Source organism: Apodemus sylvaticus, chromosome 7 (genome assembly GCF_947179515.1).
Source record: "Apodemus sylvaticus chromosome 7, mApoSyl1.1, whole genome shotgun sequence".
NCBI classification, from domain to species: domain Eukaryota; kingdom Metazoa; phylum Chordata; class Mammalia; order Rodentia; family Muridae; genus Apodemus; species Apodemus sylvaticus.
Genome location: NC_067478.1, coordinates 95,106,801 through 95,134,438, shown reverse-complemented (window position 1 = coordinate 95,134,438; position 27,638 = coordinate 95,106,801). Strand labels below are relative to the sequence as shown.

Genomic DNA, 27,638 nt, shown 5'->3' with positions numbered 1-27,638 from the left:
GGGGCGCAGAGAACCTGGCCACGGTACTTGGGGGCGGTGGTCCCACAACCTTTGGGGGTTCCTCCAACCCTCTTCTTACACCTACAGCCTAAGTCCTCACTTCTGAGGCCTGGCTCTGGGCTCCCACAAATCTTTTGGAGCTTTCTAATGCCTCTCTTGCCTGCCTGGAGTGCATGTGTTTGTTTGTTCAGGCTCTGGTCCTTATCCCAGCATAGGATAACATTACAAGATTTATATTAGCTTCTTCTGTCTTCTCCTTCTCACTGTCTTGTCATATGGATTATCCAAGGCCCGTGAATTCTTCCTTCAGATGCTGTCACATGTGAAGTCACCAGGATCGCCCCTACCAGCCCTGTCGCATCAGATCTGGACTGATGAGTGATTTTGCCCTCAGCTTAGGTCACTGTGCTTTTTGGCTTGTGTTGTTTCTATTTTCATATAAACAACGGTCTTCTCTGCTAAGGAGTCAAGAGCAGCATGTGTGACTGACACTTAGCTCCCTTCACACCCATCCTATCCCTCGAGCAATGTAATTCCCCTGTTCTAGAAGAGGAAACAGGAAGAATGTGGTAAGTAATGAGATGGGATGCAGAAGACCTCCAAGAACCACTCCTTCCACATTGACCCCTCAAAGAGACTGGTAGGGAGGAATCCGGGAGTCCAGAAAGCAGTCTTCTTTCTCTGAAAAGGAAAGGCAACACCTGCCTGCCCTGGACTCTACCACGGGATGCTGTCACCATCTAGTGGTCTACAGACGCAACACAGCTTTGCCTTAAAGTCTGTCCTTTCCACATAATGTCAGTCTTTCTGGTCTGGAGAGATTTTTGTGAATATTGAGCAGACTACCATGTGTTGGCCCTGCCCTGTACCGGGTCCCAAGTATAAGATGTTCCTGACTGACTGCTTCCTGCAGAACCAAAGTGAGGATCAGGCAGGCGAGCTTTATGTTTCATTGCTGAGGCCAGTGTATCTAGCGAACACACTGACTGACACAGGAGCCTAGGAAATGCAATGGATGTATCTTGTATGGGGGTCTAGGCTCCTGTTGTACTGCACGTTTCCAGTGTCACGAGCAGTGCCCTCTGGGAATGCCAGCTGTCACAGCCCCAGAACACCAATCTTTGTTGTTCATATGACAGTGCTCCACGGCCCCTCAGGAGCCCCACGGCTGCTGCTATGCCAGACCCTACCAAGGATAAACAGAGGCTCAGTTGGCAAAGGAAATCTGTATTGGTGCTGACGGGCAGCTTAGAGGTCAGGCGGAAATGCCAGGAGTCAGCCTGGCATGTTGTGAACCAGGACTCAGAGTGGAAGGCACGTGGCATCAGAACACCAGGCAGAGGGTGGCTGCAAGATGTCTCCTAGCAACTGCTCAGTAGCGGTTCCTCGGATGTTTCCAGTGTATCTTCATTTCTTGCTGAAGTTGGCACCTGTGCTCAGGGTTAAGTCCTTTCCATAGTCACTTCCTGTTCCTTCTCACAGGAGAGCTGCCAGGGTGTGAGTGCCCAGTGCTTACTTCACACTGGCATTTGCAGTTGTATACAACACCCCTTCCTCTTCATAGCACTGCCCCCAGTGTCTTCATCCACTGAGGCATCTTCAGGGTGAGGCAAGGGAGGTACTGGGCTGGGAGAGTGGGCATGGTCAAGAGCCCAAGAGTGAGTTCCCCTACATTCAGTACTCACAACAGCTCCCGTACCCCATCCGAGCCTTGGCTCTGCAAGGGCGGTGGCTAATGCTTCAAAGTGGCCGAGTTATTAACAGGATCGAGGGGAGGACAGATCAAGAGGGTCCTACTTGGGGAAATACAGAAAGCGTAATTCACGGACAGAGACACAGAGAGGCCCGGCTGGCACCTTTGAAACAAGGCTGAATCCCTCGTAGGTACAGGATAATTAGAGGTTATAATTTAACATGGGAAGGAGAGATGCACCTTTTCTAGGCCTTGGAATCCAAACAAGCAAGAGTCTGAACCTGCCCGTCCTTTCTGTGTTCAGCCCACTGATTCTGATGGCGGTTTCCTGAGCTCAGGCCTCGAAGTCGGCCACTTTCCCACAGTGGGTGCTCAGTGGTCCCCACAGAGGCTTCGTACCCTTCCCTAGTGGCAGGGCGGTTTTGGACTGGACTGGTTAGATCGGGAGGAGGCTTTGCCTCACCCTGGGATGGGCGTTTCTGTTCTCTTGCTCGTGGAGCCTGCTGGGGACCCAGCAGGGACGACCCACGCTGCTCTTCCGATTGAGGCCTCAGATTTGTTTGTACCTGCATGAACAGGGGGATGGGGTGGAGGGAGAGTCAGCTATAACGTAATAGGCTTCTGCCTTTCAGGTCGGCCGTCGTAATTGGGGCCCCCTTTACTTGCTGGGCAGGTGCTAACAAGTCCAAATATGGGAAACAGTGTTTCTGACACATTTGGCCACTTCACAAAAAGCATCATTCCCTATCTCATTTTCTCTGCGCCTCAGACCAACCCTGCCAGGCGTTGGAGAATGACATCCCCATTATGTTCAACGAAGCAGAGACTGAGAAGTCCGCCAAGGTCTTAGCTAGAGGTGAGCGGACAGAGACGGAGAACCCTGGGACTTCAGGCTCTCAGCCCAGAGCTCTCCCCGGCCCAGTAAATCATCACCCATTCCTTACTGCGCCTTCTAGGAAGACCCAGCCTGGGAGAGCTGCGGTGCCGGGAAAGCCAGCCTACCCCCACAAACCTGGGGTTCTAGGTCCTGCCAGGGCTGACTCCTCACTTCAAAAGAGAATACCTGCCTCCCAAGGAGGCTGAGGCGCCTCGGGGAGGCGAGGCTGGCCTCCACTCCAGCTCACTACACACTTTTCTCCCTGTCTGCTTTTCTTTCTCTTCCTGGCTCCCTTCAAGCCTAGCCTGAAGAATGCAGGTGAAAGGAGAAAACTATGCTGTCCAGCCCCCTGCTCCCCTCCGGGGCAGAGCAGGGCAGGGCAGGGCAGGGCAGGGCAGGGCAGACCCTGTGAATGCCTCCACATGTGCCCCGTTTTTGCCTGTGTGAAGCCTTCTTAAAGTGCAAGCGCTTCCCCAGACACTGTGGGTTTACCATGCCCCCAGGAGGTGGCTCTTCACGTTTACCATCCGGCCCAGGTCCAGGCTTTACCAGCTTCTTTTCTTTGTAAGATAATTCTGCCAGAAGTCCCAGAAAGGCCTCAGGGACAGTCGCCCAGTCACCAGCACCCCGGCCTCTGACTCAGTCACTGACCTCTGCGACTCCCACACCCACCACCTCTGGACACCAGGCAGAAAGCACACCGCACTAAGCACTGTTTGCAATTTGTTCCAGAGGCTTTGATTGGCAGTTGCCCTTTTCTGCACAGCCCAGGCAGAGGGGTCAGATGATTTCTGACATTTAGGAGGCGTCTGCAGCTCAGCCTCAGTTCAGAGAAGAAGAGATTCTGGATCTCTGGCCCCTTTGCCCTACGGGTGTGTCCAAAGCCCCCTGTAGCATCTCAGATCCCCTGAGAAATAGTTCCCAAGCACCATGCTCTGACTAGCTTGAATCTCCAGGTATGGCTCCCAAGGAAACAGAGAAAGCTGAGGGGCAGGAGGGAAATCACGCGCAGGAGAGGAGAGGATTCCCATGCAGCCCACGTTGCGATGGCATATTAGTCATACTTGGAGAAAATACTCACAACAGTCATGGGACTTGAGGAAAATACTATCGCGGGTGGGTTAGGGCCAGACTAGAGCTATGGAGATACACGGGACAACAGAGGCGAGGTTAGTAGTTCTGGAGTGGGAGGGGGGTCCAACAGCACGTCAAGGGGGCGCAGCTGCAGGGCTCCTGAGGCCCACAGTGGACCAGCACAGACAGCATAGAGTAACTGAGCCCTGGGATGAGTCCTAGAAGTGAGGGTAGGAGAATGGCTTCCACTGCCAGGACACTCACCCACTGTTTCTGCTCCGGGTCCTCCAGGCCAGGATCTCTTTGTACACCAGCCTGCAGAGGAGCTGTGGGGGTCCAAGGTAGAAAGGGAAGGGAAGACACTGTGAGCTTCTAGGCTCAGCTGACCTGTGTGACAGGCGGCTGAGAAGTTAGCTGAACAGCATTCCTCACAGGAGGAAGTAATTCTGAGCCGAGGGCAGCTGCCATTCTTGACCTCCCAGAAGCCCCGGTGTGTTATACTGAGTTCCAAACTGTCCACATAACGCATCCCCTAACCGACATCTGTGTGGCCCAAGGACTCTTACCAAGCAAGCCAAGACGTCGGCAGAGATGAGCATGTAGAACACGTTGTTCCAGCCTGTGGGGGAAATGAGCCCAGCCAGCAGGGGCCCCAGAGCCGCACCTATACAGAAAGTCTCATGAGAGCACTATACACACCTTCCCCGACCGCCTGGGACAGTGCACTGGGGGCCCGCCCATAACAAGTCTGGGGTTCAGCTGCCAGGAGCCCAAACCAGTAACAAACCTATGGAGCCGGTGCCGTCAATGATGGCTGTGACAGTGGAGAGGGCCTTGGCATTACCCTTCAGGCTCTCGTGTGTGCCCTGGAGAGACAGGATGGAGGGGACAGCTCAAGCTAAGCAAAACCGCTCAGGAAGAGCAGTCCTGGGAGAAAGCTAGCTTGAGGTGGGTGGGTGAAGTTGAAAGGAAAGAGCCCGTGGAGGTTCTGCAGGTGGAAATGTCTCTGTAGACAGAGCCCCCAGCCCACCCTCAGCCCAGCCTGGTGCCCACAAGTGGCCCACTTACCAGGTCAGCAGAGACAGCTGTGGTAATGAGTGCATAAGGGCCATTGACCAGGACCCCACAGATAATTAGCATCACTGGGAAGACAGCAGAGATGGCATTATTAGAGATGAGGGGCCGTGTGCAGCCCCAAGTCCAGAGCAAGTGGGGTCCATGCCCTTGGCGCCATACCCACATCATGGAGTTCCCCGGGCTCACGAGTGGCTGGGTGGGAGTCACCCCATCTCCTCACCTATGGAACTGGTTATCCCATTCTGACCAATGTAGTTGTACAGGAACATCTGGAGGAAGAAGGACATGTTTTCCTCTTGCTGGCTAGCCCTGGGTCTGGACTGGCTCCTGCCTGCTCTGGAATCCCACATATCACTTGGTTTTCTGGCCTTGTATGTCCAAACTTCTCAGGTCTGTATGTGTCTCGAAATGGATGGTCTAACTATGCTAATCTCTAATTTTTTTTTCCTGCTGTTTTGAAATGGGTATCATGCAACACAGGGTTTACTGAAACTCACTCTGTAGCTGAGGAAGACTTTGAACTCCTGATTCCCCCTGCCTCTACCTCCCAAGTCCCGGGGTTACAGGCATGCACCACCATGTATGGCTCTATAATTTCCCCCTCCCAAAAAAAAACTTTTCTTGTGTCTATCCTCAATCTCTATTGTTTCTTGGTCCAAAAAAAAAAAAAAAGTCATAGCTGGTGTCTCCTTTCTCCACCAAGGCTAGAAAATCACTAATCCCATTCTGGGATTATTAATCCTGGTCTCTTCACAGAGCCTGGTCCTCTGCTGACTCTCGCTTTTCTTTCTCTACATGTGCTCAGGAATACACATAAACACATGAACACAGACATACCTATGTATGCACATATAGGGGTGGACACATGGGTGTGAGGCCCTAGACACCATGCTGAGACTGCACGTACCATGGGAGCAGCCAAGATGAGCATGACGCAGCAAGTGGTGGCCCTGCCACTGGTGTAGTCGCTGATGAGCCCTGCCGCGATGCCACCTGCAACACACGCTCATTTACACGCTGTCCCTGACACCGCATGCACTTCCTCATCTGCTACCCAGTTTTGTCCCAACACCCTGCCTAGTGCTGGGCTGGCCTTAAGAACCACCACCTCCCCCTGTCGTCTCCCCCCCAACACCCCTGTTCCCATCACCCCAAGAAACCAGAGCGCAATGATCATTTTTCTTAGGCCCACGCAGTCTAGCAGGAACAGCAATGAGAATACAGCAGGAGGCTTTTCCTCTCTGCCCAGATCATGGCCGGCTGTCCCTTCTTTCTGTGCCTCTGCATAGAAGCAAACAGAAAGACAGCACGTCAGGGCAGGACAGGGCCTCACCTATGATGCCACCAACATCGAAGAGCGTGGAGAGGTCCCCGGCCTCCTTGGCACTAAAGTGAGCTGTGGAAAACACAAAAACATAATCAGACACTCAGGGAGGTTTGGAACAGGGCTCCTGAATGGCGCAGCCAGAAGACTTCCTGTGACACATTAATCCAGTCTGAGGAAAAGCCTGAGGCTCCACGGCCACGCGATTGGCTAGGGCCACCAGGTGAGTCTGCAGCAGCTTGGCACACACCCCTTCAGAGCCAAGTCCTGAACTGCTCTCTGCCTGAAGGATGACCTAAGCCTTTCACAGAAAGGCCTCTCCTGCTGGCCTGGTACCTGCCCACGACAGCATCCCCAACTCTCCTCCTGGCCTATAATCGTTCTGACTGAGCATGGGAGCCGCTGTCTTCTTGACCTACTCCTGACATAGAAGCAGGCTCCGTAGGGCCCTTCCTAGGCAGGCCACCTTAGGTCTGTACTAATGCTCACAGCCACAGAAGGAGACCTGTAGGGAGACCGGGACTCTGGGTTTACAGAAGGGGAACATCGAAAAGCCTGGCTTCTAACTCCACCCTCAAGGCTGATTCATACTCTGAAGTCAGCAAAAAGCCACAAAACAGAGTCACAATGTCTGCAAAGCTGCCATAGTACTCTACCAGTACTACTACTCTACCATAGCAGTAGTACTCTACCATAGTACTACTACCAGGGCACCTCATGTAGAGCTATGATCTGGCCGTGACTAATCCCCATGGTTTCCTGCTCGCCCGTGTGTGTGTGTGTGTGTGTGTGTGTGTGTGTGTGTGTGTGTGTGTGTGTATGTGTGTGTGTGTGTGTGTGTGTGTGTGTGTCAGGACAGTTGCTGTCTTTTCCCACAGCTAGGAAAGAGGAAAGCAGCTCTGGGCAAAAGGTCTTGGGTAAGGGGTGTGGCTCTCTGAATCTTGGGGGCCAGCAAAGCAGAGAATGTGGCTTTTTGGAATGTCACCTATCAGTGGCAAACCAGAGACTCTGAGCAGGTGGAAATCAACCCCACAGTCATCTCCTTTCATCTTTGCATCCTTGGGCAGGAGCAGTGGAGAGTGACCAGTGTATTGGGGCAGCTCCCTCAGTGTAGCCCAGAAGACCCCAGTACAAACATATCACACCCATAACGGTCCTTGAAAGAGGAGCTCTGGAGCCCAGAGTAGGAAAGCTCACGCAGCCTCTTCCTTGAACTGGAGGTGTTCAAGGCAGACCTCCGCCCACCTTTGAGCCAAGCAGCCCACACTCGGGCTAGAGAAAAAAGGACCGCAGGACAGAGATTTTGCTCCTAAGGCTCAACTCTGCTCCAAGGGGGCAGGTGGCTGGAGACACGCACGGGCCTTAGCCGTGCCTGTGTACTGGAATGAAACCCAAGTATGGTATCCTCCCTGCACCAGAAGTAGCTGTGGCCTCCTCAGGGCCCCTTTTTCTCAGCCCCTCTTCCCCTGGACTTACCCACATTGGCGATGTACAAGGGCAGCCAGTAGAGAAAGGTGTAGCTGACCAACTTGGCAAAGAGCAGACATAGAGAGAACTCGATCACACCCTGGAAAGCACAGGAGACGGCACAATGGAAAGGAGCTCAAGAGATGTGCAGTCTGCTGGAGGCGCCCAGGGGGCTAGCACTACTCCACGACTGTCATCGCTCCCACACAAAGCAACCTCAGATACACACCCTGTCCTAATGGCAGCAGTGTGCCTAATGCTATACATCATGACGAGATAGACCTCCTGGATATGCTGCCCCCTAATGCTGTACATCACGACTAGATAGACTTCCTGTATATGCTGCCCCTTGCAAGCAGCCACCCCACAGTCTGGATGGAAATTCCTGAAACCACCTGTCACCCCTAGCACCCCATCCCCTCAACTCTAATGAAAAACATTAGAGAGACTTTCTTCCCTTCATTCCACAAACATCTCACCGGGATTTTGAGTGCCCCCAGGAAACTGATGGCTTCAGGCTCAGGGCCCTGCTCCTTGGAGGATCTAGCTGCACTGTCCATATTACTCTCCCTGCTACTGTAGGGACTATTCACGGGATCCTCAAGATTGTCCTGTTCCTTCTCCAGGTCACCCTGAGGAAAGAAGATGATCCCTCCTGTGGGCAGGGCCATGTACCAACCTTCTCTAATGGGAAGGACAGCCCTGTTGACAGGAAGGGGATGCCCATCCTGGGGAAGGTGTGTTTCTCTCTTGGGCTGGCAGGCACATCGGGTTGTGGGGCATTTAACCTAAGAGCCCAAAACTGGGTCCATGAAGTCACTAGAAGACCACAGCTCTCTCCTCCAACTCTTGGTCCTCCCATGGCCAGTTCCTGCGATGTGGTAAGGAAGGCAGGGCTAGGGCTGGGGTGGCAAACTCACATGATGCTGAGGGGGGGTACAGTCCACATCTTCTGGATCTGGGGGATAAACAAGGAGGTTGCCAAGAGGTCAGACTCTCCCTTTACAGTGGTCTAAGCTAGTGCAGAGTCAGCTCTACAAGTCTTGACCCCCAGCATTAAGGGAGCAGGCTTTCTAGACCTGCCTGCCTCTTCCAGAAACTCTCAACTGCCTCTTGGACTAATAGCTGGCCTTGCCAACTCAGGGAGAATGAGTAGCTGTCTACACAGCCCTTTGTCAGAACACACACTACAGATAAAACATTGAAGCTACAGTGTCTCTCTTACACCTTCAGAAGTCCTATGGGGCAAGCACTACTGTCACTTTACAGATGAAAGGACAGTTTCAGGATCCCAGAGCTAGTCATCCAATACCCTGAGCAGCAATGCTCACAGAATATCCAGCTGAACACACCTTACAGCATGGGTTGGGAAGGGTCCACTCACATTCAATAAGAAAGAGGAAGGTGATGACACCCATGATAGCAGTGATAATCCCAGGCACGATGAATGACAGGCCCCAGTGCTGGTTCACCCAGACTCCTGCGATCAGGGAGCCCAGAATGTTGCCCACAGACGTGTGAGAGTTCCAGATGCCCATGATGAATCCCCGCCTGAAGAGAAGGGAAGGGAGGGGGGTAACTGGGAGGGGGGCAGTGAGCAGCATGTAAAGTGAACAAGTAAAATAATATAAAAAAGACACAAATATATATGTGAGGTATGTATGTTTTTCATTGATTGAACTTTATTTTAAATTAGCTTTGAGTAATAAAATTAATTTTATGCTAAGAAAATACAAAAATATAACCATCCCAGCCAAGCTCAAACGGCTGGCTGCGTCTAGCCTTTGGGATGTATCCACAACTGATATTCTCTGAGTCCCCAGACAGTGAAGCAAAGCCCCCTGGGCTGCTGTCAAGCAGGTGATAGCACTGCCTTGGCCATTGCTGTAGCCGGCTCCTAGGACAAGCTCAGATGGGGTCTCTGACCACAGGGAAATCATGAACCTTCCATTCTTCTCTTTGACCCCCATTGATATCACTCTAACAGTAGTCTTCAACTGGGGGCTGATTCTGCCCCTCGGGGGACATCTGGAAACATCTGGTGATTTTTCAATGGCCATAACTTGCTGCATTTCCCTACTGGTATCTAGTTAGGAGGTGCCATGCGTACTGAAGAAAACAGTAACCCCCAGTGCCAGCAGTCGACCTGTTCAGGCCATCAGTGCTGAGGGTAAGCGACAAGCAAGCTTACACAAAAACCAGTCTAAGAAAACAGTGGTGGAGACTTTTCTCTTCAATGAAAACTGGAAATTCACCTGTTACAAGAATTATAACTAAGGTGCCTGCTCTGTGGCTAGGTCCTAAAGATAGAGAAATAGCCCTGCCCTTCAACCTCAGAGTCATTTCTTCTCAGTGGGCAAGACCCAGCAAGAAGACACATTTCCCAGTCTTTTCCCCTGAGAGTACTCCAGTACCCCCACCACCCCTGGCCCTGATCAGGGCTGTTCGCACTCCCTCATCACACTCACTTTCCCTTCCCAAACCAGTTGCCGACACAGGTCACCACAGATGGCCAGCCCGTGGTCTGAACAAGCCCGTTACAGATCTGTAGAAGGGAGAGAGAGAGGGGGGAGTTACCTCAAACACCTTGGCTAGCGGTGGTTCAATGGCAGGGCTCAGCAGCCCTCCACACACCCCGCACTGTGAACCATGCCTTTCCCACACTTGCACGCCCACACACAGTCACACGGGCTGGCTTCTCCTGGCTCGAGATCATGTGAGCTGAGACCTGACTTCTCACACATCTCAAGCAGATTCAGTGCAGTACCCAAGGCAGGCTCACTGAGCCAGTCGTTTGAGACTTTGAGCGGTTGGAACGGGGTCCTGAGCAGGGCGACAGAAGGACTGGAACAAGGAGACCAAGTCCCCATGTACTCTGACCTGGGGATGGCCAGGGACCCAAAGGGACCTCTCTTTGAGGGGAACAAGGCCCAGGTGCTCCATAGACTCATACCTGAATGAGCACAAAGTACCAGAGCATGTGGATATTCCAGAAGTACCCCAGGCCAAAGAGCGAGGTGAACAGGCCACTCAGCACCATTCCAGCCGAGAGGTAGTAACGCAGGGGCAGCCGCTCACCAAAGATCCCACTGGAGAGAAAGATGGGGTGATCTCCAGGTTAGCTATGTCCACTCTACCATCTCCCTCTCCCAGCCTAGACTACTGAAGCCACTGTAGCCATGGTGGCCAGTGCTGATCTGCGTTCTACTGTTTTCCAAGGCTGGATCCCGGTCCTCCCTTCCAGGGATCATCTGCTTTATATGGCGCGACTCTGACAATTCGGTTGCCCATGTCCCTCCTTGCTGGCTGGCCACTCCATGTCACGTGTGTCCTTCCAGCACAGTCTCTTTCATCAACTTGATGAGTGGAACATCCCCTCCGGCATGTGTTTGGGCCCCGTGTGTCTCTCCATGCTTCAGGGTCATGTTCAGAGTGCCCTCTGGATACCTTTACTTGGCTGTCCCTAAAGCAATGCAAACTCAACCCTCTAAACTCGAGATTCTCCGTCCTTTCATCGTGGGAGCCTCTGAAACGCCATCTGTCCCCGAGTTCAGCGGCTCAGGCAGCACTCATGCTAGCTCGTAACCTACCTTGTCTGCCTCAAGCCTACCTCAGTTTCTCTCTCCCTCATGCCTAGCTAAAGCCCCCACACAGTTCTCCCATTCCATATTCTGGAGCATGCCCTCTGCAAATGACCTTATCCTAAATTTAGCCCTGTCTCCCTGTTGCTTCTCTACCCCTCTGGTGACCTTGTGAGAGGCTCCACCTGCACTCCACACTGTTCCCTGCTCGCCCCACTGTGCTCTCTGGTGCGTCCAGCTTGGGTGTCCTTTCCTACTGCCAACACCCATGGTTCGTCACATTTCAAGGATCACCTCCTCCAGTGCCTTCCTTAACTCCTTGTCTTCAGTCCAGGCTTGCACTGCAAGACTACCCAACACGTGAACACTTCTCAATTAGCTGCTAAGAGAGGGTCCTCTACTGGGCTGTGAGCTCCTTGAAGGCCACACCACGCCTTGTCCATCAGTGATTTCTGGCAGCAAATTCCGTGTTTGTTGGGTGAGACCCACACTGGCTGTATAGTTTGGACAGCACTGGGTAAGCTCTCCTTGGGAATCTACGTGTCCAGGGCTGTGCTTAGAGGACCCTGGTCACACCCACCAACACTTCCTTAAATGGTGCACCTAGGAAGCTTTGTCGGAAAAGGGCTGCTAAGAGCAGGGTCCAGCAGCAGCAGGTGGAGGGACAGTTTGGTGACCACAGAGAAGGAAGATGGCTGGCCACGGACTGATAGCCCGGGTGGAGCTTTGGTCTCAGCCCCACACTGAGGCACTTTCATCTCCCTCACATCAGCCTGTGGCCCCAGGTCAGTCAGAAGAAACAGCAGTTGTGAAGTGTCCGCCCACCCACCCCGCTGCACCCACAATGGGCACGAGCTCTGCCTTTCTCTTACCTAATAAACATGCCGATGGCATAAGCCACTAGGAAGGCATTGTCCACAGCGCCCAGTAACTCCTTGTAGTCATCTTTGTCTGAAAGCAGATGGGAACGACAGGAACCTGGCTGGGTGGCCGCCCCCTCAGGAAGGTCCCTTTCACTTCCAAGGAGGGACTGAGGCTTAGAGGCGGCAGTGTGCCCTGGCCTTACCAAATGGACTCCAGCTGCACCAGGTGGTATCATTGAGATCGTGGGTGTCGTTAACGGGTCTGACCACCTCTGAGCAGTTCTGGTGCAGGCGGCTCTGGGAGGCAATGGCATACAGGGGTCAAGGGCCATACCATCCCCTGGAGCCCACTTGGCTCAGAGAGAAGCAAGAAACCTGCTACTCAATCATAAACACCTCTGCTTCCTACCACAGTCCACGCTCCTTCCTGCCAGTACCTCCTCCAACAGGGGTGGGTGGCCATCCAATATTCACTAACAGAATCCACAGAGCCTGTACCCCCTGCCTTCTTAGCTTACCCACACCAACCAACGGTGCTGTCTGGAAGGTGAACGTAAGAGGAATGTGTAGGAAAACGTTGCAGGAGGGGTGTAGCAAAGAGCCACCAACAGTGGGTGTCTGCCGGGTGGAAGGGTGACCAAGCAGGGGACTGTCTGAGGTCTAGAGCACCCAACTGCAGCACACATCTGCCAGGTCTCACATGTCCCACACTCTTCCTTACCCACCAGCCTCACCTTAACGATGCTGATGGGTTTTCTGGACATGTGATAGCAGGCATAAATGAAGAAGGTGAGCAGCAGGATGAAGCCACGGAACCTGGAGAAGAGAGGGGCATCCCAGTCTTCAGAAGCCAGGCCAGAACATCCTCAAGACCTCGGCGCCACCCACATTTTGCCTTCAGGCTCTCTTCTAGACACAAGTTCCTGCGGCAGAGGCCAGGAGTGTCTGGGAGCAAAGGACCTCTGTCTGCACACACACACACACACACACACACACACCACTCTTGCCACCTTCTTTCCAACCTCTTAGCCTCTCTAGGGTCTCCCTGAGGCAGTGCTGTCTCTGTGTCTATTTGTGTAGAACAGGTATGACCACAGATGGGCATTGGATGGAATTAAAGGAGAAAGGGGTCTATCTACAGAGTGAGGTTCACATTTCCCTTATGCTTAGACGACAGCAGACTAGGCCCAGACTATCGGAAGAGATGACTCAGCTGAGACAGCTGGTGACGAAACCTGAGTCTTCTCCCTCAGGGTTCCTGGCTAGTCGATTCCACTGGACAGAAAGATCATTCTTTCCTCTGTGGCTCACGGATCCCATGTTCTTTCCCCTGCCCTCCTGCCTAACTCATGGGCCAGCTGGCTGGAAAGAGCAGTCCAATGAGGACTCTCTCAAAGTTTCCACAGCAGCATACCCACTTCACCCACCCAAGGGTCTGGGGAGGAGCCTGCAGCACCCTGCTGAGTCACTGTTTCCCCAGCAAGGCATCAGCTGAGCTGAATCAGCAATCAGGATCCAGGAGGTGCATGGAAAATGGATCTCAGAATGGACCTGAAGGTACAGCTCAGAGGCAGAACACAGGATTAGTATGCTTGAAGCCCTGGGTTTCAACCACCAGCAAACAAACCACCAGCCTGAAAGAAACGTTAGACAGGCAGAAGGCTCAGAGCCTCTGCTTACTAAAGAATAGGGTAGGGGAGGACGATGAGCAGTCCCTGGAGCACTCATCTCCCTTGGCTCCATAAACCTAGGGCAGATATTGGATGCTCACCCTGCCCTGTCTGGTAATCTGCCTCCAAACTCCAACCTCACTTCCTCAAGCATGTAATTAAGCAAGGCAGGCCACTTCTTGTGAAATGAAAGGTGTTTCTGCAGAGCCTGAGTTGAGTTGAACTGCCAAACCCTGTCTCACTTCACCCTGGATTTAAGTTTCCTCCCCGGGCATCTGTTACTATTCCTGCACTGTATTCTTAATTCTTTTTTAAGATTTATTTATTATTATATGTGAGTACACCGTATCTGTCTTCAGACACACCAGAAGAGGGCATCAGGTCTCATTACTGATGGTTGTGAGCCACCATGTGGTTGCTGGGATTTGAACTCAGGACCTCTGGAAGAGCAGTCAGTGCTCTTAACTGCTGAGCCATCTCTCCAGTCCTGTATTCTTAATTCTTAACCTTGGATGGTTGTGCACACCTGTTGTCCCAGAATTCAGGAGGCTGAGGCAGGAGGACTGGGAATATGAGGCCAGCCTGGACTACATAATGAGACCCAATCTCAAAGCACCTCTTTGGCTACTTGTTCCCAAGACACCTCTGTGGCTCACACAGGTCTTCTAGGGATGTCAAGGAAGCCAAGGCTACCCCCAGATGCTTGCCTGTCCCAGTGATTGATATTAAAAAGCTCAGTGACACGAAAGCTTTCCAGGTCTACCCATTGCCATCTAGCTGATTCCTAGTTCAGTGATTTCTAGAATTTTCTGAGAAACTTTAGAGAGAGTGCACAACTAGTCTAGGCAAAAAGCAATAGATAGAAGGACTCTGCAGCCTTATCGTTAACTGTAACTTTGCCCAATCCAGGAAAAGCAGGCAGCTTTGAGTGGCAACCTCCACTCACTCTCCAGGTCAGCTCTTTCTGCTTCTGGCTTCTTCAACTGTACTATGTCACTGTCATCCTAGTCCTTGGGTACCTGGACTAAGTACCCTTTAAGTGCCACAGAGCTCAGCTTGCGTGACCACACAGAGATGCCAGGGCCACAGGTGTGTGTGTGTGTGTGTGTGTGTGTGTGGCCACAGTCATGACATATCAGGTCTTTACTGGAAACATCTTTAAGAATGGAAGTCCCACTGGAGCCCCTGAGAGCACAGCCGTGATGACTGGTCAACAGAAGACCCCAATGTTACCTGGGAAGCCAGAGGTTGTACCTCAGCAGACATGCCAGATGCCTCATGAACTGTAACCAAGCCAGCTGTTTGAACCCTTCTCCCTTCATGTCAACTTCCGACACCCACACTGCTTAACTGCCATTTATCAGGAGCATCCCAGGGAGGCAGGTCCAGCCCACCTTTTCCTGGCTTCCTCCCACCTGAGTATTCATCCTTATCTGTTCCATACGCTTTTCATCCAGAGCCCCGACCCTTCCAACCATAGATAGGAAAAGCCATTGTAGAGAACAGTCATATCAATGTCCAATCTAAAATCCAAATATTCTTGGAAGAAACAAGACTCCCCTTGTAACCACCTCTATGCCTACCATGTCATATTAGGGATCTGGCGACTCCAAGAGAGATGGGAAGAAAGACCCTTCCTTCTGCAGCTCATAGGTCAGTGGGGGAAACAAACACACACGGAGAATTGGAGTGTCTGTGCCGTAACAGCAGGAAGCCTTGTGTCACAGGGGAGTACAAGAGGCACACCAAGCCCAGTGGGATAGCAGTGGTGTCGGGAAAAGGTTCCAGGAGATATGGTTGGTTTCAGAAATCAAGCAGGAGATGGCTAAGTCAGCCAGGGCTGGGAGATGGGTCAGGGAAGAAGCATCAGGGAAGGCACAGGCGTGAAATAACACTGCCGGTGTGGGCACACTGCATGGCCTAGGATACCTTGAAGAGGAGAGTAAGCCAAGCCCAGAAGCAAACGTGGCTAGATGAGGTAGGGCCCAGGCCAGGTAGGGCTCTGTGTGCCGAGAGGTAGAGTTTGGGCTATCTCTTGAAAAGGACAAGAAGCTACTGGAAGGGCGAGACCTTCCTAGGAGTGGGTGCTCTGGCTCTGAGCCAGGTGAAGCCAGGGGGAAGCCCCACAGGAGCTTCCTCACTGTGGGGTGGTGCCCATCCCTGTGCCTTTCCATCCTACATGGCAGCTTCTTATGCCTTAGATGTATTTCAAAATCATGTCTGTAGGGACAACAAGTAAGGACTTAAAATCAGGCAAAAGATAATCTTATTCTCTAAACCTGTCTACTCTTCTAAAAAGGACTTTCTTGCCTTGTTCACAGAAGTCTTGACAGATGTTTGTTACAGATCTTACAACATTCCTGACACCCAGTGGATGCTTAAAAATGGCTGGTGTTGTTTCAGATTAACATAGGAAGAAGAACCAGAACTCTTGCTTTACAAGGGATGTTTTAGGACTTTCCTGCCTGGCAGAAATTTGGAGGCCATTAGTCCTTCCTCCCTACCTCTCAAGGATGCCTACCTAAGTCTCCTAAGACACAAAGACCTAGGATTGCTAGTAACTTCACTTGTTTATGGAGGGTAGGGTAGCTGCAAGAGAGTCTGCAACCATATGGTAAAGTGACTCTGAGTAGCTGAGGTCTTCCTCAGGGCAGACAGGATTATCAGCTAGTCCATACTGGTATTCGGAAGCTATAATTTTTTTTCAGCCCTGCAGGGGCCTACCAACCTAGAGCCCAATCTCCCAACAAAAGCCTGACCCCTAAGTTAGCATGAAAGACAGGTTCCTTGAGAGCCAGGGTTTCTAGCCTGTGCTATATGGTGTTAGCCTGATATTGGTTTTCTCTGGGGCTTCCTACCTGGCCTCTAGAGGGTGGAAGGTGAAGCTGGGGCCCCATCAGTGTTGGAGTCAGGCCTCCTTCCTACTAGCCAGTGCTCCTATCAGGGCACATCAGGTGTTCATGACAAGGGCCCCAGGTGCTGTCAGCAAAGGGGCCTAGGAACACGGTGGGTAGGTTAAAGGTGGAGCTAGACTGAGACCTCAAGGAACAAAAGCTCACAGCTGAGGACTCTGAGCAGGGCAGGACCTGCAGTTTCACTTCTCACAAGCCCTTCCTTCCCTCAAGAACCAAGACGCCTCATAGGAGGCACAGGGAGAAGACTTGCAGAGCCACAGGGCAAGGAATGGCTGCCCTCACGCAGAGCTGGACTGGGCAAGCAGTCCAGGGGCCAAGGAACATGTGGGGCAAGGCTCCCAGACTACTCCACATAGGGTCAGCTGTCCCACGACCCTGTGAGTCTTTTTTGTTAGCACTTTTAATTAGCGTCCCACCTCCTCCTCCATATGCCGGTTATTTAATAACCAAGTCAGATAGAGAGGGACTAGCTATCTCTTAAGTATTAGCTGACAATCCAACTTATTCTTTCCCAAGACCTCGATAATAGCTTTATCAACTTCATTAAGACTTTGCACTAAGAATGTTTCTGGGCTATGAACAGGGAACAATGTGTCCCACAGTAGCAATAGATAATGAACAGACACCACCCCTAAGTACCTTTATTGCTACCACAACAAGCCATTACGACCCCAAGAGCAGCCTCTGATCTCTGGAGAGGTAGAAACCTCTCCTCAGTCAACCCTGTCCCCCACCTCCTCTTTCTTTGCTCTACATCTCCTTCTTTGATGGCCTTGCCCATGACTTAGAGACAATGGGGGTTTAGAGACTCTCAGTCACCGATAACCACCCCTGCTTCAACCTGGGACAGCCTCGATGACCAGACCTGCCTCAGGATGTGGCTGCAGGTGACCTTGGCACTTCCCCTGAGGAAATGAACCTGGTGACCTGTTCCTGGGTGTGCCAGTTCTAGGGTCAGCGGGTTCTGAAAAGGATAGGGCTGGGTACAGTAACTACCAGACCAGGATCAATTTGGGCTGTGCCACCACCCTCACCTTCTACTAAGTCGTCCACTAACACTGGGTGATACCCTAGTGGGGAAGGGCCAGCCAAGGACAGATACCCAAGGGGCAGAGTCCTGAGTCATGCAGGCAGCATACAAGAGGAAGCAGAGACAGGACAGGCTAGGAAGGACTCTGAGCAGAAAACTTTCTTGGGGCAGGGAGCAGGCCTGTGGAATCCCAGGCCTCTTGTCCTCCTCTTCCTCTTCCTCTTCCTCTTCTTCCTCCTCCTCTTCCTCCTCTAGCTGGGTCTTAGGTACTGCTCTGAGAGATGGAGATGGCTTACGGCTCAGCTAGCTAAGATGTGAAAGTTCCACGCTCCTGAACGAAGGCTGTATTCTGAACAGAGCCTAGGTGGGGATACGGTGGTCCTCACAGTAGGATGAGGGCCTTCCTTCTAGGACCTTTAGGAGGCCTGGTTCTAGCCTCATCCTGTCTCCTGAGTATGCAGAACTCTAGACCCAAGGCCTAAGCTACAGGTGAAGGAAGTAGTGATTCATCCCACCCAGGTTCCCCACCATCACTCCAACTTAGTGACAATCAGATGGGGGCGGAGTCTGATTTCAGGGCTCTGCAAGCTCTTCTGAAGCCCACAAATTTGCACCCTTAACAACTCCTGCTGCAGCTTACAGCCTGTGCATTCATTCTGAGCTCATAGGGTTCCCCTATTTGGCCTTGGCTTTCTTCTCAAATAATAAGTAAATAATCACCTTAGCCACAAATTTTCATCTAGAAAGTTCTCAGTTGCTGTGGTTACCGGCCAGTGGTCTCTTGTCTGGAAAGGATCTTGGGGCAGGGCCTTATGTGCACGAGATCTCTCTAATACAACACTCAATGCCAGCCAGAAGCTTGGGCTTCCATGGACTGGCTCGTTAACCCACGACAGCTTTTGGGCCTTGTGCTAGTGTTACTTTGGGACTGTCTAACTCTAATCCCAGTGAGTGCTGGCACAGTTTGGTGGAAGAAAGATCCCGAGAACTCCAAGCCATTTACGATCTCCTAGACAGTCCACACAACTTGAGCTGGCAGCCCCATCAATGTGGTGGGGGTTGGGAGGGAGGTGTCACATGGATTTGTCCTTTAAGAAGGGAAAGAGGAAACACGGGCAGGAAAAGAGGAAGCCCAGAAAGCAGCTGCAGTTGAGCTTCAGTAAGATGTGGGGGATGGGCCTTCAGGTCACATGCTGGTGACTGGAAGATGGGAGACTCCAGCTTCCTTGGAATCACTGCTCTGCAGGATAAGGTAGCCCTAGCTTTCACCACAGCTCTCCTTAAGCAGTTTTTGTTTGCTTGCTTGTTTTGTTTTAATATGAGCACACTGTCGCTGTCTTCAGACACACCAGAAGAGGGCATCAGATCCCATTACAGATGGCTGTGAGCCACCATGTGGTTGCTGGGAATTGAACTCAGGACCTCTGGAAGAGCAGAGTGCTCTGACCCGCTGAGCCATCTCTCCAGCCCCTTTAGCAGTTCTTTCTGCTGCCCCTATCAAGCATCTCCTTAAAGGAACCAGGAAAACAAGATGAGAGGCAGGAACCACCTGGGACTCAGATCTGATTCCAGTCCTCCAGCCACAGAATAGGGAAAAGGACATCAGACTTAAGTCAAAGGAAGCTGAGCCTCCATTTCCAGTTCTGCTAACTTACTGTGACTTTCGAGCAAACTGTTTAACCTCTCAAGCCTCAGTTTTATTTTTAAAATAAAAGAATAAAGCATTGCCCAAAACTGTCACAAGGACTCACAAACGTAACAGGTGTACAAATACCCAGCACGGACAGCTTCTCTCCGTGTGTGCTGGAGTTCTTGTCTGCCCTACCTTCCTCACCAACTCCACAACACAGAGCAGTCTGTCAGCATCGCCCAGCCTCCCTGGGAAGATCAAGGTAAGGGGAAAACACAAACAGCGTGGGAGTCAGGCTTCACCCTCCGGCCTGGGCCTGTGAAAGCCGGCTCCCTCCACACCCATTCCTGCTCCTCCAGCACAGTGCCACTCGCTCCCTCCTCCAGGTCCTGGGATTGTCCTCCTCAGAAGGCCTCAGGAAGCTCACCCTGCCCTATAAGCACCAGCCACAGTCATCTCTCTGGAAAGATGCCCGTGCTGTCAGCTGGCCCCAGGGATGCCCACGAAGATATTGGCACAAAAGGCAAGGAACCAGGCAGACCTAGGGCTAGGGACCCCTGGATGTTTGGTGGCTCACAAAGAGCCAGTAGTGGACTTGGTCTTGACAGGGCGTGGAAACACCTACTGAGCTGAAACTCCACACAGCTGGGGCCACCTGCTCGCAGCTCTACGCTCTGGCTGCCAAACAACCAGCACCCAGACAAAGACAGGCAGATTTAATGACTAAGGTGGCCTCCTCCCAAAGGGTGAATCCCTCCTACAACAAACAATAATCCTGCCCAACCGATCCCACCTCCCACCTAGGAGGAGGCCTAAGAGCTTTTAAAAGCTTTTCTTTTACATAAGCATCTTACAGATAAAGAGACTATCTACCAGAGGGAGGGGCTCAAGGTGGAGAGCTGGGAGAAGTTAAGGGAAGGGTAGCGAGGAAGGAATGTGATATCATTCTATTGCAATTAAAAATATTCTTTTAAGGATGGGCCCAGGCCGTGGTGGCCGCACACCTGTGACCCCACCAAGGAGGCAGAGGCAGTCGGTCTGAGGTCAGCCTAGTCTACTGAGCTAGTTCCAGGACAGCCAAGACTGCCCAGAGAAACCCTGTCTTGAAAAAAAACTAAATATAAAAAACACGCTTCTCATTTAATCTTATTAATATCATCGTAAGATATACAAATTGCAATTTTGCTTTCATCGTTAAGGAGATGTGGCCTCAGAGAAATTAAGTGGTTTGTCTAAAATGACAGTGTAACCTCTGCTTTCCACCCATGTGATCATCAGGAGCACAGTGGGAAGAGGGAAGGAAGGCTTAGGAGTCAGATTAACCTGGATCCAACTCCATTTCAGTCATCTGCCAGCGATATGATGCTGTACAAACTACAGGTTTCTCTGCCTCTCATTTTATCAGTACGTCCCAGGGGGGGAACTGACGGTTCATTTTTTAAAAAATCACTAATACATTGTATGCAGTAGTATGACAAGCTCACAGAATGGCAGTTAGTAGTAAGGCTTCCTTGGGACTTTATGTGAGCCTGGCACCCATCCAAACACTTTCCGTTTAAACCTCAGCAATCTTATGAGTAGGTAGCCTATTATCCATACTTCACAGGTGAAGAGTCCAAGACTGTCTGTTATCTTCACGTCTACTTCGTTCGTTTGTAACTTTCTTTCACACTGTAAGTCCTTATCCTGTTGTCTCCACCTCAGCTTATGTTTTGTCTAGCACAGGAAATGTGCACTGGTTTAAAATCCATCTGTAATGATCTTTGCTAACCACAGAGGGAGTCACCGTTGCTGCAGGCTTCTTACACGCTAAGCAGTTTCTACCTCTATCTCTATCTACTTCATACTCACAGGAGGCGGGCTTCTTCAAAATCAATTCAACTGACCTCTAAAAGGCCCCGTGAGTGTATGAATCACTGCCCTTTGACACTCGGTGCATACGGTGCCACCTCTAACATTGCCAGCTCAGTGCTCAGGAGCAGAGCGCTTGGCTTGGCTTGGCTTACCCAGGACCTTGGGTTCCACACCTAGGGCCGCAAAGCCAAATAAACAAACAAGACAAAATAAAAATAAGATGAGTGACTGCTGTGGGCACAGCAACTCTTCAGCTCTACCAAGCTTCTTCCAAGAAGGTGAGATGATGCTTTCATGTTCTGTGAGCCCCAGAGTCCGGTATAACATTTTTTTCAGCAGAACTACACTTTGATTCTTGGGGCAGGGAAGCATCTAAAGTCACCACACTCTAGAAAAATGGAAGAGAGCATCTACTGAGGGTCCTCTATCAGCCACAGAGGTCGGGTGTCTTTCCATGAGCTTTCAGATGCACCCTCTAGAACCACCTTGCCTCTACTGATGAGAAAAAAAAGCTCTAAAAAGTGAATAACTCAAAAGTGCAGAGCGATAAAGGGATTCCTGTATGTTTTGGACTTTGCAGAGCATAGCCGTTAGTGGCAGGTGGGACTGAGCTCAGTTGGCAGAGCGCTTGTCTAGCAAGGTCAAGGCCCTGAGCCCAGGAATTCAAGGTCACACTTGCTATATAAGCAGTTCAAGACTGGTGTAGACGGTGCACAACGGATGTGTGTTTAGAAGACTGTGTTGTGTCGTGTGCGTTCCTGTACTGAGCGGCTGGAGTGTGACAGATTCTAACAACGATTCACCCTCATTTTCCCAGCTAGGTGCTACTTTGGGATGAGGTTGTAGCTTGGTGGTAGAAGCATTTGCGGCTCACGGTTACTGCTGTGTTTTGTGGATGGCAATGCAGTTTGCCTCGGACAGTAGTGGGTGCAAGTGTTTTAAGTCTTAAGAGATTCAAGTGAGTGTGATAAAATCATGTCAGGGCACGCTCCGACTTGGTGACTTGCTTCACATAATAGTGAAAATCAGAGTTCCTGGAAAACCATCTAGATTTTATCTTTTACCTTTTAAAAAGAGAAATACTCAAACTAAGATGGCTTTGCAAACCAATGCCCACCAGTTAGCATTAGCATCACTGGGAAATCAGAAGAGAAAAGCAGTTTTCTCTACATTAAACTCATACAGGTAAAATGCCATCATTTTGTATAAATAGTTCAGAAATTTCTGTATGACAAATTACCAGCTTTTTGGATGCTGTCTCTGTTTTGTTTGTTTGTTTGCTTTGTTTTTGTTTTGTTGTTGTTGTTTTTGGTGTTTTGTTTTGTGGTAATTAGAGATTGAGACTAGGGTCCTGTGTGTTCGAGGCAAGTGCTCTACCAGGAAACTGCAAGCTCAGCCTTTTTTTATTTTCTGTTTTGAAATAGAGTCCCCCTACTTGCCCAGATTGGCCTTGAATTCACAATCCTCCGGCCTCAGCTTCCTGAGTATCAGACAATTACAGGCCTAGCCACATGTTTCCACTGATGATCCTGATGTTGCTTTGTCTCATAGCAATATGCAGAGTTGTCTGCCAGCATGCCAGCTACCAGCTAACGTGTTACAAGGTTACAGTTCTATTTCTTTAATTTGAAATACAGCAACTTACCAGAGCACTGATCCTTACCTACAAATCAGACGCTTAGGGACGTGCCCCAAACTTTTGTTGTTTATAGCCTTTGCATATTATGTGAAAGAGTTTCACATTTCTTTAGGGATGTATTTATTTTTATTCTACATGTTTGAGTGTTTGCCTGCATGTATGTGCACCACTTTCATGTCTGGTTCCAACGGAGGCCAGAGGATGTCGAATCCCCTGGAACTAGAGTGACAGATGGCTGTGAGCTGCCATGTGAGTGCTGGGAATCGATCGTGGGCCCTCTAGGAGGGCAGCCAGTGCTCTTAGGGAATGAGGCACCTCTTCAGGCCAGCTCAGGTTTTTTGTATGTTGTAAAAGTCTAAAAGTTTTTCCTCTCTAGAACATGTGCTTGTTCGTTATAAATTGAGTACTTACTCTTCTGACAGTCCCACTTGAACAACTTTAAGTACACAGTAGTGGACAGTTAAGGAGACTTCTGCTCTTCCTGAGAAACTGCGTTCCAGAGATTGCTAAGCCAGGATGTGCAGGACCAGCACTAATCACACAGGAATAAGTGAGCTACCAATGACTGTCACGTCGACTTGAAATGTTATTATAGTGCTCCATTTTCAGGATGCAGTATAAGGAAGACCTTTCTCTTTCCTCCCAGGTGATCCATAACCCATGACAATTTAATAGGCATTGTGTTTTGTTTTGTTTTTTAAAGTGAACTCCTCAGAATGTAGAAGCTTTCAGTGAGTTGCTTTACAGGTGATGTGGCTATTTATAAAGCTTCAGTAAGAATCTCTTCTTTTTTAACAAGAGCATATTTAGAACCTGATTATGTAACCAGGGCCTTGTCTGGACATTGTATTCGACCAGGATGTCTATTTAATATCAACTATATCAGCCCCTTTGAAGGGTCTGAGGCTCACTGGATGGAGTCAATACTAACAGAGCACTTCAAGGAGAATGGTTTTCTAAGTTCCCTGTCTTACAGGTAAAAGAGAGCCAGTTTTTTACATCTAAAAGCCTTATGATATTTGGGGGTTGGGGAAACATAAAGAAAGAGGGATCTGCCCAAATCTATAGCAGGTAAAATCTGGTAAAGACAGTTTTTTGGCATCTTATCTCAAGGCAATACATAATTGTATCTTGGCTATTTTAAAAAATTATGAATGGCTACTTACGAAAGAACAGGGCTCAGTCAGCAAAGCGCTTGCTGCGCCATCTGAGCTTCATCCTCAGCACCGCCTTAACCCCCTGACAAGGTGGTGGCTGCACCTGTGCTCCCAGGCCTGGGAAGGCAGAGACAGGCCGAGCTACCTACCGAAAGTTCTGTGGAACTGAATAGTACAGTCTGGGTCCCAGTGAGGAACCCTGTCTCAAAAACTAAGCTGGATGGCTCCTGAAGGCAGGCACCTGAAGTGACTTCAGGCCTCCACAGAGACACACATACACCACCACCATCGAAGGATGGACACACACAAATACACGCGCGCACACACAGCACACACACACACACACACACACCTTAAATTTTTTTTAAAAATTCCTTATGAAAACTTGCAGCAGCACAAATTTAATATGACCTATCTGGTTAATTAACGTTTTTACTGTCTGTAACTTAAAAATGAGATTAAATCTAAGGAGACCCACTTTATCATTGTGTGATCAAAATTTTTTCTTACAGATTAAAAAAACAAAACAAAATAAAAACCCTGAAGTGGATTCCATAAAGAAAACGATGTTTTAGAGAGAGAACACCTTCTAGATTACCTGAATCTAGTCTGTCATTTATCCTGATCTTAGTTTTTCTTGACACTGAGCAATTTTACTCTCTGAAGTGGTAGCTTATCGATAAGTCATATAAAATATGTCTACTAGTGAGATAGCTTCAAGAGTCTTAATGTATAAATGAGTTTATTTGTATTATGCTTTTAAAAATTGTGGTAAACTATACGTAACATGAAACCAGATCATCTCAGCCACCTTTAAGTGTGAAGTCAGGGACAGCAAGTGTACTGCTGTGCCCCAGTTGCTGCCTTCCACACCCGCTGAGCGGGAGCTCCGCCCTCTCCTTGAATTCTCTTTCTACCCAATTGTGACATCTTCATTATGAGGGCCGCACACTCTCTCACACTCATGCTTATCTCCTTTTGAGAGTCATTTTATATCTTTCTGAAAACATAAAACTGTTTAAAAGTTGCAAATTTAAAAAGGATCACATAAACCATGTACAGAATTTTGAATCTGACGATTTAGCCTGAGAGGCCTGGAAACAAAATGACATTTTTTAAAACCAGGCCAGACTGATCACCAAGAATCTTCCCAGTCTAAAGATGACCCTTAGTTTAGTTTGAGAATTTAGATTTGGTAATGCTGTATCTGTTTTTTCAAAGGAAGCCGACAACTGACTATTTTGTTAAGTTTTATAGTTTATAAATGATGGTAACTAACAAAATATTTTAACACCCTCCCTTCCCCACCTCTTGCTGACCAAGTAAGCTGCCCCAAAAGCTCAATGGAGATTGGCTAAAACTTTTTCTCCAGCACAAGGGTGACCTTGTGGTCTTGGGGACAGCTGCTGTAAATGCCAGCTCACACTTTTAAGGGTGACCACCCAGTGTCGGAGCAGCAGCAGCTCTGATCACAGAGGCTGGAACGGTGCCCCCAAGCAGGCTTAGCATAACCAGTGATTTCTGGCTTGTTTACCTAATCCAATCAATAAGGGACCTAAGCTCTCTGGCTCCATTTATATCCTACCAGTTCTTGGCCTCGGTTCCCCACAGGTAAATCCGGATCCCCTAAATACACAGATAAGACTTGGAGGCCCTCCACAGGTACCCGCTTGTGCGCCTGTGTTTGCAGATACAGGTGACAAACCAGAAAGGATGAAGACTCCTAGGCATCGAAGTTATTACAGAAGTCTGGGCTAATGTGGAATTAATAGTTCTGTGTTACTAACCTTCCACGCCTGCGCCACCGAAGGAGCCCTGCCAAATAGAACTAAAACCCCATCCCCCACTCCAGGGACGAGCAGAAACATCCGCTGCCCGAGCAAGTCTCTGCGCATCTTGGCAGCCTCCCTCCTCAGCCCTGCTCACCAGCTGTCCCTAGAGAAGGCACGGAGGAACCAGATACCCGGAGCCAGGGAAGACCGCATCTTGCGGCGCCGGTACTCGAAGCTGGGGTTAGGGAGGGTGCAGAGCCGGCGCGCGTCTCCGCCAGACGTCAGCAGCGATTTAAATGCCCCGCCGGCTGGCCCGCCCCAGGCAGGCCCAGGGCCAGAGCCCCCGCCCCTTGAGCACGACCGTCCTGCCCTCTAGGTCGCGCCGAGTGCAAACCCTAGCTATCTCTCTGTGCTTACTAGCCACTGTTTTTTATGCACTGCCATCTGTTTTCTCGAACTTTCTCTCCTTGTCGGAAATCAGTAGTCTTGAGTTTTCTGGGGCTCCTCTTTCTTGTCTGCGCTTTTCCGTTTCACTACCCACAAGGGGATGGGGAACTGAAATCAGCAGCTCTACTAGTCATCAATTCTGTGTGACGTCCGGTCTCCTGCAAGTGCTACCTGTCCTGAGTGGTTCTGTGCCCTGACACAAAGCAAATCAGGCGCTTTGTGCGAGTGAACGCAGTGGGACCACCACACTGACACGTGATCTTCGGGAGCCCTGGAAGTGTCTCCGAGAGGAAAAGGATCCCCAAACCCACCTCTCAGGTTCTAGTTCTGCCTGCTCAGATTGCAGTTCACTAAGCCTGCCGGGAGCCTTCCTAAAGCTCCACTAGCCAGTTCTGCCTGCAGTAACTACATCGCCAATACTCAGTCTCCCCTTTCCAGGCACGCAGCCAGGTGGCAGTGAAGAGCTACAAGGGTCTTCCGTGCTCATAAAAATGACTGCCTCTAGCTTGAAGATTTTAGGGTATATTTGCACCTATAAAAAGAAGCTGTGATGAGATTCTTGTGTAGGAAACCGAGGGCAAAATACCGAGGGTGGAAAGGGAAAGTATTCGCCTCAAAAGTAAACTTGTTAATAGTACATAAAATAGGAATGTGTCTGTGCAAATGGGTTTCAGCCCTAACCCCACCCACCCCTAACTCCTAGGAGTGCCCAGTATTCAGAGCAAGGTCAGGGAGGTGCAGCAACAGCTCCACCAAACAGTGGAGGACTCAGGATAATGGGCTTGGCTCGGCAGCCCTGGTATCAAGCAGAAAGAGGGTAAGCTGAGTTATAAAAGCCTTGGATAACACCAGCAGTTGGGAGTATGGGTCTAGTGCCAGAAATAAAGGCAACAAGTCAAGGGTAGGGGTAAAGGGTTAGAGGAAGGAGAAAGGCAATAGGCAGGAGGCACAAATGCCCTGTTGTGTAAAATGCTGGAAAGCAAGAGTATCCCTACTCAGTGAAATCCCTAAGTACAGGGTCTGGGGAGATAGCTCAGTAAGAGCACTTCCTCTGCAAAGCATGAAAACCTGAGTTTGAGTCTCCAGCACACACATAAAAAGCCAGGCATGGCTGCCCAGGCCAGTGACCTCGGCACTAGGGGACGAAGACAATTAGACCCTGACAGCCCCACTGGCTGGCCAGCCAGCCCACCCAAAGCTGAGTATTTGTTATTCAATAAGAAACCCTGTCTTAAGAAAATAATGGAGAATGACAGAAGATACTCAGGGTCCTACTCTGGCCACCATATGTGCATACACAGACAAATGCACCAAATAAAACACACACACACACACACACACACACACACACACACACACTAAATAAATAAACTCCATACACTGCCCAAGTACTCATCCCTTCCTGTACTCACCCCTTTCTTACCATTCAGTGAAGTGGGAATTATCAAAATGGGTAGCATGACTTTAAGCTCTCATTGCCCTGGGGCACTCCAAACCCTGGTGGCAAACACTCCTGATTAAACAGAAGTCACAACAGAGTGAGCTGGCATCCTCAGAATGACAGCTAC

The 27,638-nt window shown here is 50.2% G+C and overlaps 1 protein-coding gene across 1 annotated transcript; it reads right to left on the bottom strand.

Annotated features, from left to right (window-relative positions):
• Positions 1-1,209: 1,209 nt before the first annotated feature.
• On the bottom strand, positions 1,210-26,130 carry Slc37a2 (solute carrier family 37 member 2). The gene is made up of 18 exons (XM_052188695.1): positions 25,778-26,130; positions 12,691-12,772; positions 12,160-12,253; positions 11,966-12,044; positions 10,466-10,601; positions 9,981-10,057; positions 8,897-9,063; positions 8,433-8,470; positions 7,992-8,144; positions 7,522-7,612; positions 6,055-6,117; positions 5,629-5,714; positions 4,942-4,990; positions 4,713-4,786; positions 4,432-4,510; positions 4,211-4,308; positions 3,909-3,970; positions 1,210-2,259 (listed from the first exon to the last, which is right to left on the bottom strand). Exons 1-18 carry the CDS (start codon positions 25,834-25,836, stop codon positions 2,244-2,246), a joined length of 1,503 nt encoding a protein of 500 aa, XP_052044655.1. The 5' UTR covers positions 25,837-26,130; the 3' UTR covers positions 1,210-2,243.
• Between the last annotated feature and the right edge of the window lie 1,508 nt (positions 26,131-27,638).

What these genes read in the sequence shown, in the direction of transcription:
- Slc37a2 (XM_052188695.1), bottom strand. Translation starts at nt 25,836, where the DNA reads ATGCGGTCTTCCCTGGCTCCGGGTATCTGGTTCCTCCGTGCCTTCTCT. An exon ending in CGATGTTGGTGGCATCATAG is followed by an intron (nt 5,715 to 6,054) that starts GTGAGGCCCTGT and finishes CGTGTGTTGCAG; the next exon opens with GTGGCATCGCGGCAGGGCTC. An exon ending in TCATCTTGGCTGCTCCCATG is followed by an intron (nt 4,991 to 5,628) that starts GTACGTGCAGTC and finishes TTCTTCCTCCAG; the next exon opens with ATGTTCCTGTACAACTACAT.